The sequence below is a fragment of the Phyllopteryx taeniolatus genome, chromosome 5 (assembly GCF_024500385.1).
Source record: "Phyllopteryx taeniolatus isolate TA_2022b chromosome 5, UOR_Ptae_1.2, whole genome shotgun sequence".
NCBI classification, from domain to species: Eukaryota; Metazoa; Chordata; class Actinopteri; order Syngnathiformes; family Syngnathidae; genus Phyllopteryx; species Phyllopteryx taeniolatus.
Window position 1 is genome coordinate 29,201,971 of NC_084506.1, and position 14,324 is coordinate 29,216,294.

The window sequence follows — 14,324 nt, forward strand, 5'->3', positions numbered from 1 at the left end:
CCCGGGCCCCCTCAAGCAATCTGGAAGACTCTGTAAGAGTACAAGAAGGCAAAATAAACATTTATTATTATTTCCTCTTATTTTTTTAATTTCCGCTTATCCTCACGAGGATCGCAGGTGCCAATTACAATACAGCAAACAATTACAAATATGGTAACACAACATAAATCTTGCATTGCGCAAATTAATACCAAATTTATAAGAACCTAATGTGTGTGTTATGTGCCCTGCTGCGATAAACTGGCGACCAGTCCAGGGTGCACCCTGCCTCTCACCCAGTCAGCTGGGATAAACTCCAGCAGAAAAAAAATATGAATTATAAAAGCTCATTGAACATGAAGTAACAACATTATCAGCACAAAATATTGGCATCACTGCTCAAACCTTTTTTCCATGACTGTATTATTAACTATGCCAAATATATTCTTAAAATATTCTGAATTGTGGCTAAATAGCCCACAACATCACTGGAGTTTGACTACAGCATGATACTGTTGATTATTAAAACTGAGATGCTAAGACAGAGCGAGAGAGAGAGAGAAAGCAATACAAGAGACAGTACAGTGTGACACAACACTCAGTTTTATATTCCAGAATCAAAACCAATGCAATCAATCACAGATATTGAAAAGCAGATGTGAGAAAATGATCATTTATGATGATATGCATCAAGCCACAGATTCCCTGAGGTCTTCAGTGACCTGCAAAATAAAGTTAACAGAAAGTGATTAAAATGCCAGTAAGGATGTATTCTTGTCCTATGCAGACACACATATTTAGAACAGATTTTACCTGATGACATCAATCAGGCCTCTCCTCAGCGTCTTCACATGGTAAGGAATGTTATGTTTGTCACAGAGGTCCCGCACCAGTGGCGCCACCTGATGATAGTTGTGACGCGGCATCGTCGGGAAAAGACTGGAACGCAAAAAGTGCCAACCATTTATTCCACCAATCTTCTTATGTCCTGCTTATGTGACTTACTGGTGTTCAATCTGAAAGTTGAGGTGTCCGCTGAACCAGTCATTGAAGGGGGACTTCTCAATGTTGCAGGTGGCTTGTAACTAAAGCAAACACAAAACAACCATGATGAACGTGATGAAGTAGTGAAAACAAAGTGCAATAGATTTCCCAGCAGGCACCTGCATGGTGAGCCAGTCCTGATGTTTCTCGTGGTCGATGTCCATCGGGAGATGATTCATCTGAGTCACCCACACAAACCAGTGACTCTCCAGAAACCTGGAAATCAGAGCAACACTATGACATCAACTTTAAAGGTCAAGGAAATAAATGAGATTGTTTCGTCTTGATGACTTTAAATGAACAACAGTGGCCTCTTCAGGCAATCATTATCATTACAGTAGCAGTTTTTCTTTTTTTAATCATTAATTGTCGTGGTGGGCACGTGAAGCCTTATGAAGCACAGAGGCTTTCCGAACAATTGTGCCGAAAAAGATTCAAAGCTTAAAGGCTTCAGTGATGGTGACATCTGGTGGACAACCGAAGCCATAGCAACCTCTAAAGAGCACAACTGAAGCACTGGCAATGTTTCTCATGTCAGCAATAAAAGTTAAGAAAAGTTTGTATGTTGGTCATTCAAGTGTTTTGTTCATTCATACCAAATAATGATTATATCGTCATTACAATAAAATATGCAGAGGCTCTCCTCCATACTCTAAAACACATCCCAGATTAACCCAAAGAACAAATGCAAATTATATTAAATGTTAAATGTGGTTACATTTTGGTTAAGGGTTTATTTAAATCTTTGAGCGTTATTTAAAAACTGTACTAAAAGTCCATAACAGGATTAGAGATCCTTCCTACTTTGCAAATGATCATAGTGTGTGAATTCAGAAACATTGTTTTGTGTGTGTGTGTGTGTGTGTGTGGTGTTTTTAAGGAAAACCTTTAAAGATAATGGTTTGTCATTTGGGGACTTGTATGGTTGACTTGCCAAAATACTCTCACTCTCCAAATCTTTATCTCCTCAAAACCCCATTTATAAGCATAATGAAGCAGCTTATATAGCCAGTATGGCGCCAAACCACTCAAATCTGTCAAGCTGTCATTGGCTCAGAATGCGTCGAAACGCCATGAACCAATGAAAAGCTTTGAAACATTTTGAAGGAATGAAGCGCGAAGCGAAAAAGCGATGACGTTCGACGCTTCAAACGTCATCGGTCACGCGACACTTGTGTTTTGATACAAGCTCCGACACAGTGTTTCAAATCACTCTGCTTCAGCACGAGTGACACAAGCGCCAAAGCCTCGGCATCATTTGCCCATCACTAATAATTTGTATACAGTTAATCGGGTCTCTGCTACTCTGGGGTTGGTTGTCCAACCATCAAGTGTGAAAATAAACAACCAAGTCAATCTTTTGTTATCTGCCTTTTTCCGAAAATGTGTCCGCAAACGATCTATTCTATACCTTTTCCTACTGTTAATTCAAAGGTATGTAAGGCTTATTTACATATTGATAACTGCTCCCAGTCCCCACGCCCATTTCTCTGCCCACTGGGTAAGGTTAGCAGAGTTGCATTGAGTTTTGTTCGATGCACAAATACTCAGCATTTCTTCAAGTTCATTTTCCGCCACAATATTATTCAGCAATGATTTAAAACCATGACCCAGCTGCCACAGCACATTAACTTTACATCAAATAGGTGATTATAAACAGTGTAAGTTTTAGTGAGAGACTAAATCACTTACCTGACTAAGGTGATGAGCGCTATTGAGCCCAGGACACCATAAAGTGGAACATAACAACTAAAGTAGCGTAGGTAGTAGGACAAGGACCAGGCCATATCCTTCAAAAGAAAAAAAACTACTTCATATAATGGAGGACATTTCTTTATTGAAAATGTATTGTGTATAAGCATTATTACTGTATATATCTTATAAAATATTAAAAGCAATAAACATTTTACAACTAGACCATATTGGGAAATCATTTATTATCATTATGATTATTAATAATACATTATTATTACTATTACTTTTGTTCAAGTACTAAACTCTATAGCGAATTTAAAGGGTTGTATCCTTACTAATGTGAAGTATTTAGCATGCTCACGACCAAACTAAAATAAATAACATGCTAACGAGCTAACTAACATGTTAATGAGCTACATTTATAATAAGCTAATTAACTTGTTAATGAGTTACCTAACATGCTAATGAGCAGCTAACTAATTACTAACTAACTAGAAAACCTGATAATTAGCTAAATAAAAAGCTAGCTTGCTAAGAAGCATGTTAATGAGCTCAGTAACTTGCTAAACACACTCATGAGCGGAGTAAATACTAATCGCCTTATGAGCTAACTAAACAACTAACCTTGTACTGAGCAAACTAATTAAATACCTAAGATGCAAATGCGCTATTTTGTTAATTAGTCAATCGCTAATCAATTAACCAACCAAAATGCTAACAGGCTAACTAACCTGCTAATGAGCAAACTAACCAAATTAAGATGTTATTGAACTAAATGTAGTGAGCAAAACAAAAACATAAAGCTTTTACTTGCAAATAATAAATACATTTAAAAAAGCCCTTTCCTAACAGTTAACAAAATTCTCTATTAGGCAGACAGAAAAGGAAACAGGAAGGCATCATCTTACCACCCAGTCTCGTCGGGTGATCATCACATGCATGATTTGAAGGTGGAAATAAACTGGAATTAGCAGTGGTGGTCCAACTAAAACAGAGCAAGTTGTTGAACATGAACTTCATTGTCATTATACTATATTTAGAAAAGAGTGAAAAGATGAGGAGAGTACCCAGGAAGAAGTATTGGTGCTGATAGTTGTATGGCATATGTTTGATCTTTTTGGTGCCATACTGTGTGAGAGAGAGAGGAGTGCTGAGTTAGGATGACAGGTGTTAGTGGCGAGAGCATGCATCTATGTACAACTTGCCTCTACAGGCTGAGTGGACCCAACAACAAAGATGCGCAGCATGTTGACATCGGGGTCTTTACTGAAGACATTGGGTTTAGCGTGATGTTGGAAGTGTCGATGATTCCACCAGTTAGCAGAAGCTCCCTGTGGGGTGGGGGGAGAAAGTCATTTAAACCACCTCTTTAGGGTTGTAAAAGATGATGTGGTACCTTCAAGTGCCCAATGAGAAACTTGTGCGCAATATGATTCCATGAGGATTTCTTGAAGACAGACAGGTGACCAAAATCATGCTGCAGCCATCCGGCCTGGGTCTTATGATGAAGATAAAAGGCGTCAAGTTAGGGATTCATGTGGTGCATATACAGTAACAGCTTGACACGAGGCCGTCACATTGTTCCTGTTACCTGTGCAGTCGCCATCAGGACGGAGCAAAGCAGTGTCAGGGTCCAGCTGGTCCCCCAGAGCCACACGAGCAACCAGGCTAGGACCTCCAGCAGCAGGATGTGACCCAGGTGGGCCAAGAAGAAGAAGGCGTGGGCCTGAAACAGACCCTGTTTTTCTGCAAGGGCATGTAAAGCCTGGAAGTCCTGAATGACTGCAGCCTGGAATCACAGGAGAGGGGCATCAATGCAGAGAATACTAAATATTTTCTGTAATACGCATTATATAATTAATATAGTCAAATTCAATGTATAAGGGTCATCAATGCATAGACTATTGACTTGTGACCAGTTCAGGGTGTAGCACGCCTCTCGCCCAGTCAGCTGGGATAGGCTCCAGCACGCCCACTACCCGAGGATAAGCGGTACGGAAAATGAATTCATTAATATAGTCAATATATATACAGGGCGGCATGGTGATCGACTGGTTAGCACATCTGCCTCACAGTTCTGAGGACCGGGGTTCAAATCCCGGCCCCGCCTGTGTGGAGTTTGCACACAGGAAAGTTAGCTGTTAATTAACCATAATCACGTCAGCACGTTATTCAGACAGTAGCTGACGAAACACTTGAGCACACAGCATACAAGCAAATGTATTTGATTGATAGGTGTAGGGGCTGTCTCCATCGCCTTCAAAGGAAACACCCACACATTCCTGCAGCTCGCGGGTGAGCCTTATTTTACATACATGCTTTTTTAAAATTCATTAAAATTGTGCAAGCTGTTTAATAACACCTCTCTGTGGTGTGTCAAATTTATGAGATGTTTTGGCCTCTTTGGTGGGTTTTTAAATATTTGTTTGCCACACTATATGTTAGACTGATCATCTTGATCGGTATCGGCCGATAATTAGCATTTTTTGCTGATCGGCTGTAATGTCGCCGATCATTGATCGGCTCCGCAAAAGACATTTATTCCGCGTCGCTATCGTGTACAGTATATTTGAATCCAAAAGCTACTTTATTTGTAGCCTTGTTGCGTGTCTTTCGACGTAGTAATGTAAATATCTGACCGCCAATAAAGTTATTTTAACAAAAAAAAAACATGTCGGCGATGTGGGACAGACAACACGTTAATGCCTGGATCAGACACGTTAATGCCTGGATCAGAAACAAGACAAATTGTCAGAATACTGCAATACTTTTGATACAATATCGCTACAATAAGCAGGCAACAAAACGTTATGTAGCCTAGCAAGCAAGTGCTAGCACTAACGGTCGTACATAAAGATGCCGGCCTTATGTCGAATCATGCTGGAAAGTTTTGGTGTGTGCGAAGTAATTAAATTAAAATAAAGTAATTTAATTACAGTAAGTTAGCACCCATTATTTCTGTCATGTTGTAATGTTGGTTTGACCTGGCTGACGTTATGTAGTCTAGCAAGCAAGCGCTAGCACTAACGGTTGTACATAAACATGCCGGCGTTACGTCGAATCATGCTGGAAAGTTTTGGTGTGTGTGAAGTAATTTAATTACAGTGAGTTAGCACCCATTGTTTCTGTCATGTTGTAATGTTGGTTTGACCTGACTGACGTTATGTAGCCTAGCAAGCAAGTGCTAGCACTAACGGTTGTACATAAACATGCCGCCGTTACGTCGGATCATGCTGGAAAGTTTTGGTGTGTGTGAAGTAATTTAATTAAAATGAAGTAATTTAATTACAGTGAGTTAGCACCCATTATTCCTGTCATGTTGTAATGTTGGTTTGACCTGACTGATAGAATACATGACCTGAATAGAGAATACTTTTGAACGTACTCAGTATACAGTACACAAGTATATAGAGTCAAGTCATTTAAATAGACACATTGTCCCATCTTGTGATCGATCGATGATCGTTTTTTTTTTAACTCGCTGATCGGCCCCAAAAATCCCGACTGTGTAAAGCCTACTATTTGTGATACATTTACTGTATACGATTTTCACAGTCATCACGGCCCACTGAAGGAAAGCCATAACTATACTGTGGCCTGTGATGAAAATGAGCTTGACACTCCTCATCCAAAAGATGCTTCTTACGTTCTTTTGTCTGTCCTGGCTGGGTTCTGTCGCTGCCAGCTCACCAACCAGCAGAGGCTTCAGAAAGCATTTCACAAACTTCTTGTCAGGGTGAAAAGCAGTAAACGCTTCCTGGAGAACAAAAAAAAAAACAACATAAAATGAGAGGGGTAAAGAATAGAAAATGAAGACAAACAAGCATCGCATACCGTGGCATCCTCTCCAGCATAATGATGGATGACCCGAAACCCTCCAGGGTGCCTCTTGGCCCACTGTGTGACGTTGTACACCTTCCGATCAATCACCAGCCACAGGTCATTCCTGCTGCAGTGGCTCTGCACCTCTTCCCAGGTGTAAACACCGCTGCCTAGTGGCTCTGTTTGCTGGCCTCCAGCACCCATTCCTCAGCTCCTCTACACACTAAAAGCAAACACAATGGCGGACACTTTGTAATGTGCTGTGTAGGCAGCCACAGGTGGCGTTTTGACCTGTTGCTATGTGTGCTCTACTTTAAGCAGCCTGCGTGTAACACAAGTTAAGGAAGACAATGAGCAGTGGAACATGCACACAAATAATTCATGATGAATTTGATATGCAGGATGCTATTTAATGTGAAGTTGGAGATGCATCATCCTACGCCAGACATCTGCTACAATTGATGCAATTGGGTGGAACTCAAATCTGGGAATATTACGGCGTTTGCTGCACTGCGTGAGTGCACGTCACGCAGACAATACGTTAAATGCATAGAAATCCTCACGAGCACGTCATCAAGCCACGAACATTTTAGAAATGACGCATGTCCCATCGGTTGCGTGTATAAAGGCTTCCCTGTCGCGCATTCTCGCAGCGTGAAGACAAAACAAATCATCATCGTCGACTTACATGTTTCGGGTTGGGTTCTCACTGTCGGCGCGTTTCAGGCACACGGGCGCGCCTGCACAACTCAGTCGCCCCGTTGTCCATTCTAGATCGTAAACAACTGCCAAATTCAGCCTTAAATGTCACTCAACGATGCTCGCAGCTCGCTGACTCTTTCACGCCGTCAGTCTGTACAAATTCCGGGGCGATCTTCCGACGGATTTTGGGCCAATCGGCGTACAGTAAATACAGGAACCGCTTGGTGGTGCCCAATTGTGTCTATGTACGCCCATCTACTCGTATGAATTCTATGCACTGTATAAAGTATGCAATTCCTGTTTATTTTTCTCTACTGGTGTTTAGATATTATATTCCTCTTTCCATCATGTTTCTTATTGTGATGTGAATGTGTGCAGATTTTTTTCCAATTCTTCTTATCTTAAAACATATGCAACTACAACCAAACTAGATCCAGCCATCCATACGTCCGTGTCAGTCTGTGATTGAAGTATCTGTTCATCTTTCTATCTGAGATGAAAAATGCATCTTGTCTTACTGTATCTTGTATCTCCTCTACCTACCCTTGACGCAAGTGAGGCACTGATAAATTGAGTCACATTTGCAGATTTATGATCTAAACAGTGTCGTATTTTCCATAAAATTGAGCACTCTTCTCACACAGGTAATTAGATTTACACAGAGCGTATCAATGCAATTTCTTACATATTTAAACGGTTACTCATTAAATTAGTAAGTTTAGGGATACCGAAATATTTTGTTAATTTTTCAAAAACTATTTCATCATAAAGATCCAATATTTTAAATGCAGGCAGCTCAACAAATGAATAACAAAAATAAATAAATAATAAATTCAAAATAGTTTTTGATTTGAATTTCACCGTGCCAAATGCCGTACATGTATTTGTAAATAATGGACTGGTTAAAACATCTGCCTCACAGTTCTGAGGACCGGGGTTCAAATCCCAGCCCCGCCTGCGTGGAATTTGTGTGGGTTTTCTCCGGGTACTCCGGTTACCTACCACATTCCAAAAACATTCATGGTAGGTTAATTGGAGACTAAATATCCCATAGGTGTGAATGTGAGTGCGAGTGGTTGTTTATTTATATGTGCCCTGCAATTGGCTGGCGACCAGTTCAGGGTGTACCCTGCGCCTCTTGCCTGAAGATAGCTGGGATAGACTCCAGCATCCTCGTGACCCTCGTTGAGGATAAGCGGTGTGGAAATGAATGTCTGGCATTTGGATTGTGTATGCCATATGCAATTATTAACTCAACATTAAAGGCAGAGTTTGTAGTTTAAGAAAACAACACTTTTTGTCATACAGTATATGTTCAAACTGTATGACCTGATAGTAGATTATTAAAATGATCCTTTGAAAAATCATCCCTCTCTGTCCCCATCTAATGCCTCTAATTGTAATTATTATTTTTGAAATTTTCCCGCTGCCACAAAAACAGCCAATCAGACCCTGTAGAGACAGACGGTGTGACTGAAGAGTGTGGCGTGCGTGACACGCCAGCCTCGCTGTCTGTACACCCAGGAGGCTCACGCAAACAAAAGTGAAAAAGAAGGAATTGACAAATCCCGAGACAAAACAAGTGTAAACGTATGTAACGTGCAGTTCACGCTACTGAGCGGGGTGGCTTTAGTCAGAGAAAAATAAAATTTGAATGTGACATAATACTGACCTCTACTAGCAGGTAGCACAAATGAGCAGCTCCGACAGACACCTTGTCCTTTAGGTGACAGGCAAAAACAGTGCACTTGCATCTCTGACCATCCTAAAAATATAGGAACAATTTCATATAACATGTCTGTGGTTGGAACATGGAGGAGTGAAATAAAAGCACTCGATATGTGTCGTTATATTACAAGCTTGGTGATTCAATGTGTCGCTGTCCCTCAGCTCAATGAACAAGCGAGGGGTTGTCAAGACAGGCACTTCACTTTATTTGCGGCTCGATACCATCAAGACACTGTTTGCAGTCATCAAACACTGAAAATGGTTCACAAATAAACTCAATGTCACTTCAAAGATCAGGACGAAATATAATGCACATTGACTGTAAGACAGTCAATGTGTTTTAAAAACACAAAACACAATGCACAATGACCTTGCTCTTTGTTCATTTATTAACCAAGACGAGCTGTTTCTTTAGGTTATAGCTTACATTCAAAGAACGGAACAGGAACAATAAAATGATTAATATGAATACAATGACGTACAGAAACCCTTTGGTTTCTCAATGACGCTAATGTGAGATTTATAACTTACTTTCGACCTATTCTGGTTAGATTCCCTTGCCTCGTGTCCTGAAGCTCCCCTCTTTCCTTCGTATCTCTGAACTGTTGTCTTTCCTTGATCTCTTTGAAGCCCAATACTATGTGACATCACTTTGAAAGAGGTTTGCCAACGTGTGGACGATACACACATAGCGACACATCGGGTCAAACTCCCAATCAAAGTCAGCAAAGGCCCGCTTGTCAGATGAACTAAAAGATGGGTGATGTTTGAAGAGTGATATTTCTTCCCTGAACCCAAGTCATTCGCCATACTAAAAATTACAAGAAGATGAGTTTGCCACAGCTATGTAGTCAGGCAATAAGGTAACCGTTGAGTTAGCCTAGCATCTCCCATTTCTTCTTTGCCTACTACTACTTCTCTCTTTCTTTATATTTTTCACGTGATGATGCCCTGTGTGACGATGCCGCTTCTCACAGGTTTCTCTTGGTACTACGACAGACAACTGGCGCGATTGCGGTGGTGGTGGTGGGGATTTGCAGGTGTCTTAGAAATTGGTGTAATCGTTTTCATCCTGCTTCAAGACCCTGTCAAGTGAATGCAGAGATTTCTAAATACATTATACGTGTTTGAAGATAATTGCTGAAAACGTGCAATGACCGAGAACTATGTAGTACTCAATTGTAATTCATTGGTTTTCACAATTTCAGTTTTCCCGATTTTTGGGGGGGTGTGTGGCTAAAACGGGCCCCAGTGGACGCATTTGGGCGTGCGGCATGAGTCGCCCCTCCCCAACTTTACTGTATACGAGTGCCTTTGTTTGCATCAATAGTTTTCTGGCACAATTGCGAGTTGCAGTTAGCTAGCTACCGATGCCTACCCCTAGAAAATGCACCTTTTCTTTAGTCTGCTGACGTGGCTGCCTTAGAGCGTCTCTTTGTCAGCCATGAGTGCACTCCCATCACACAGAGAAAGATGGAAAAACGAGAACTGGCAAAGTCCAATTTGACAGCCAACGTGTGGACATGGGCTTCGTGCTGGTGTTGCTGCTTTAGAGTGCCTTGTTGTCGCGGTGTTTAAAAGTTGGTGTGGTGATGGGATATATTCCTGCCCCTGCAGGCTTTAAGTAGATATATTTTCGAAGCTCAAACATGTAGTTATGTGTAGGCATAAGAAAGATGCTAGACGAAGTAGCACCGATATTTCCAGGTCGTAGCAGTGGTATTTAATTGACAGTTTAGTGGAGCGGGGTTTCAGCACAATTCAGCGGACACGCACACAGCATTCAAGAAAAGAGAGAACAGTTTGAATTTTCACGATTTTGAAGTCTCATTTTAAATGCCTAGCAGTTTTTTTTTAATCATTCAAATTTGGCAGGCTTGTTAACAACACTTGTTAAATTTAGAAGACATTTGTTTTCATTTTACAGGGACTTAAACAATCTTCAACATCGCAAGTGGCTAACATTGTAATGGTTCATTTGCCTGAACTCTGAGCAGGCAGTGTGGGTTTCAGTTCTCACCCAGTGACAATGTGAATGATAGTCTGTCTCTATTTGCCCTGTGATTGACTGGTGACCAGTCCAGGGTCTAGTCTGCCTTTTGCCAACAGTCACTTGGCGTAGGCTACAGCTCTCTGTGACCCTGAACATGGTAAGCGGTACGGAAAATGGATGGATGAATATTTGTCATGGCATCATTTGTTCATTTGCATTCACCTCGACAGTCACATTCGTTGACCTCGTCAGCTGTCTTGTCTGTCGGCTGCTCAAAGTGGGTCGTGTCATTTCAGGGTGGGTTCAATGTGAAGCAGAAATGTGCAAATCAGCATATCAGACAGGATTATCTTCAAGCAGCCAGAGGCCCCCTCGGCACCCCGCCTCCTTGTTGGGCAGCTTCAAAGACTGAGGTGCTGAACAACTGACCCCAACGGCTTTTCACTGCTTTTCTTCACAGTCGTAACCCATTTGGACAGCGGTCTGGTCTGGACGGATGATTTGCCGTACATTTTTACATGTGGTCTATACTACAAAAGTCCAGGTCGCCTTGGCTTTCTTGTTTGAACAACCTTTTTGACAAATGTAATTTTGACATGATATCAAGTACATAGAAGCGCAGACATTCATTTAGGTTCCATTCCATTTAGGTGTGTGAGAGGTAACTTTTAATAGTATTTAAAGTGTTTTTTTTTTTTTTAGATAACAGTTAACTTCGTCATGCACAGTCTGAGCAATTTGTAGCACATTCCACAGCATGGTATACAAGTCGAACTTGTCATGAGTAAAACAATCTATGCTGTTTGGTGCTGATTGGATTTCAACATGTATTTGGGGTCCTTGGTTTACGACGTTACAGCTTTATGCAAATAACTAGTTTGCGTGTGGTGTAAGAATACAGTGGTGCCTTGAATTACAAGTTTAATTTGTTCCGTGACTACGTTCATAACTCAAAACGCTTGGACCTCAAATCATCTTTCCCCATTAAAATGAATGGAAATGCCATTAATCCATTCCACCCTCACACAAAAAATAGAAATAAATAAAAACAATTGTGAAATGTTTTTAATAAGAAAAAAACAGCTACTACAGTAATGTACTTTATTTAAACAAATCCAGTTATAACATAATTAGATCATAATTTAAATAATTAGATAGAATTTAAAGAATTAAATAGTTTGGGCATCATGATTTCATGCTTCAATCCCATAGACAAGCTGCAGTAATATTAGTCTTTTAAAAAAAAAAAACAAAGGATAAAGAATGTATGCCTGTGAGTATTCTTATATTGTCCGTCTACATGGGTTGCCGCACCATTTTCTTTTCAAATATCCGTTGCTTAAAGGGTTATAACGACTGCAACATCGATGCTAGTTTCATTAGCCCATCTTTGCCATTTTGCATTATATGTTAGCATTAAGCTAAGATACTTTCGTAAGTTATGTGGTTTGGTTATATACAGTACACTTGTAACTCCGTTATATATTTATAACTTCAACTGGGAGTGGCTATAAATAGCTGCTTAGTGTGTATTGAATTGTTCACTGCCTGCTGCTTGTTGTGAAGTTGGCTGCCACCATTTGGCACTCATAAAGCAAATCTTTGCTTGCAACTGAAGAGAAAAAATATGTCCGCGCAACGGCTCCTATCTTGAAGAATCTGTAAGTCAGGTCACTCGTGAATTGATGCACCACGGTACATCATCGCGTGGCAGAGTGAAGCACACTCATTTATCATCGTACTTGATGTTTTTCATTTGATCACATTTATTTACATGTATTTCATGTAAATATTTACTCTAATTAGTCGAAACTACTATGTGGTGTAGGTTAGTTATAGACGGTGTGTTTTGACAGTGTATTTTGACTTCCATAGAAATTCTGGTTACAAAGCCGGCATAGGAATGGAGCTCTGTCATTACCGCTCTGTAGCCAAACCCTGCACACTGAAAAAAATAGTCACGTATGGTTATTAGGACATTGCTAAAACAACAAATTTTATGTTGGCTGCTCTGTCCTGTATTGGTGTGCCTGTTTTGTGTCTGTAGCTGAATGTAAAACAGAGTTTGTCATCAGCTTTTTAACTGGTCAATAAAAAGCTTTGAGACAAAGCAGTGGCCATTTCGAGGTCATCTTTTACTTCTCTAAATGTACGACTACAACTGTCGTCCTATATTTGCAATTATTTGCAAATTTCCCGATTGTGGGACTCATAAAGGTTATCTTATTTGTCCTTTTATATGAAGAAACTACAAGTGGTGTATTGACTTATGAGTTTAATTCGTTCCGTGACCACACTCTTAACTCAAAACACCCTTATCTCAAATCCCCTTTCCCTGTTGAATTGAATGGAAATGCCATTAATCTTTTCCAGCCAAACAAAAAACACAAAAGCCATTGTGATGTGTTTTGAATAAGAAAAATAGCACTCTAAAGTATTTTATTTGATAAAAACATAGAGTAATAACAATTATATTGAACGAAATCATGATTTTATGCTTCATTACCCATTGACATTGTGCTTCTTCTGGTGTGTGCAGCTGGGGGAAGTATAATACAGACAATATTGGTCGTTTTTCGCAGAGAATAAAGAATGTATGCCTCTGAGCATTGTTCTGTGGTCTGCCTGCATAAGTTATTGCACTGTTTGTGTTTAAATATATGTTGCTTAAAGGGTTATAACTACTGCAACATCGATGCTAGTTTCATTAGCCAAGCTATGGCATTTTGCACCGTGTCTTAGCATTAAGCTAGCGGATTTTCGCAAGTTATCTGGTTCGGTTAAATACACAATGTGTAATTCTCATATTTTTGCTTAAACTTTTAACTGTGAATATCACAAAACAGCTTGAAGAAGAAAGCACTTGATATTATTTTTTTTTAAATAATTCTTTACTCTCTGCTGTTTGTTGAGAATTTCGCTGCCAGATTGTCCGACCTCATATCTCGAAAAACTAGTAAGTCAAGTCACCCGTAAGTCGAAGTACCACTGTACTGTGTAGCGCCACAATGACATGCAGATTTGAGTGTCAGTCGTATCATATTTCAAAGTTTATAGTTACCCGCGAGTTTACTGAGGTCACTGACAAAGACTGTACAGTATTTTATTTAGTTTAAGTGTGCACTCATTGACCATTAGGGACATTACCTGTTCATTAGGTAGACCTACACAATACAACAGAAACCAATACAAGAAATGTATCAAAAATTCCGCCTTTACGAAGATACATAGAGACAACACATTACAGCGGGCATCCTGCGCACCTGCCAAACAAAATCATAGTTCATTCATGAGGCATTTTTGCAAGCTTTAGGTTTCAACTTAACTTGTTGTTGTCAAATCTATTTTTTTTTTTACTTTT

The 14,324-nt window shown here is 40.1% G+C and overlaps 1 protein-coding gene across 3 annotated transcripts; it reads right to left on the reverse strand.

The window, feature by feature from the left end:
* Positions 1–561: 561 nt before the first annotated feature.
* On the reverse strand, positions 562–9,598 carry fads2 (fatty acid desaturase 2). Of its 3 annotated transcripts, XM_061774614.1 has the most exons (15): positions 9,502–9,598; positions 9,099–9,222; positions 8,915–9,007; positions 6,553–6,763; positions 6,365–6,475; positions 4,310–4,507; positions 4,115–4,216; positions 3,924–4,049; positions 3,786–3,846; positions 3,627–3,703; positions 2,716–2,813; positions 1,143–1,239; positions 985–1,064; positions 793–918; positions 562–701 (listed from the first exon to the last, which is right to left on the reverse strand). In XM_061774614.1, the coding sequence occupies exons 4-15, from the start codon at positions 6,742–6,744 to the stop codon at positions 650–652; spliced, it is 1,320 nt and encodes a 439-aa protein (XP_061630598.1). In that variant the 5' UTR covers positions 6,745–6,763; positions 8,915–9,007; positions 9,099–9,222; positions 9,502–9,598; the 3' UTR covers positions 562–649. The 3 variants fall into 3 exon arrangements, with proteins under 3 accessions (XP_061630598.1, XP_061630600.1, XP_061630599.1); XM_061774616.1 differs by lacking the exon at positions 9,099–9,222 and having other exon boundaries at positions 9,502–9,582; XM_061774615.1 differs by lacking the exons at positions 8,915–9,007; positions 9,099–9,222; positions 9,502–9,598 and adding an exon at positions 7,229–7,439.
* Between the last annotated feature and the right edge of the window lie 4,726 nt (positions 9,599–14,324).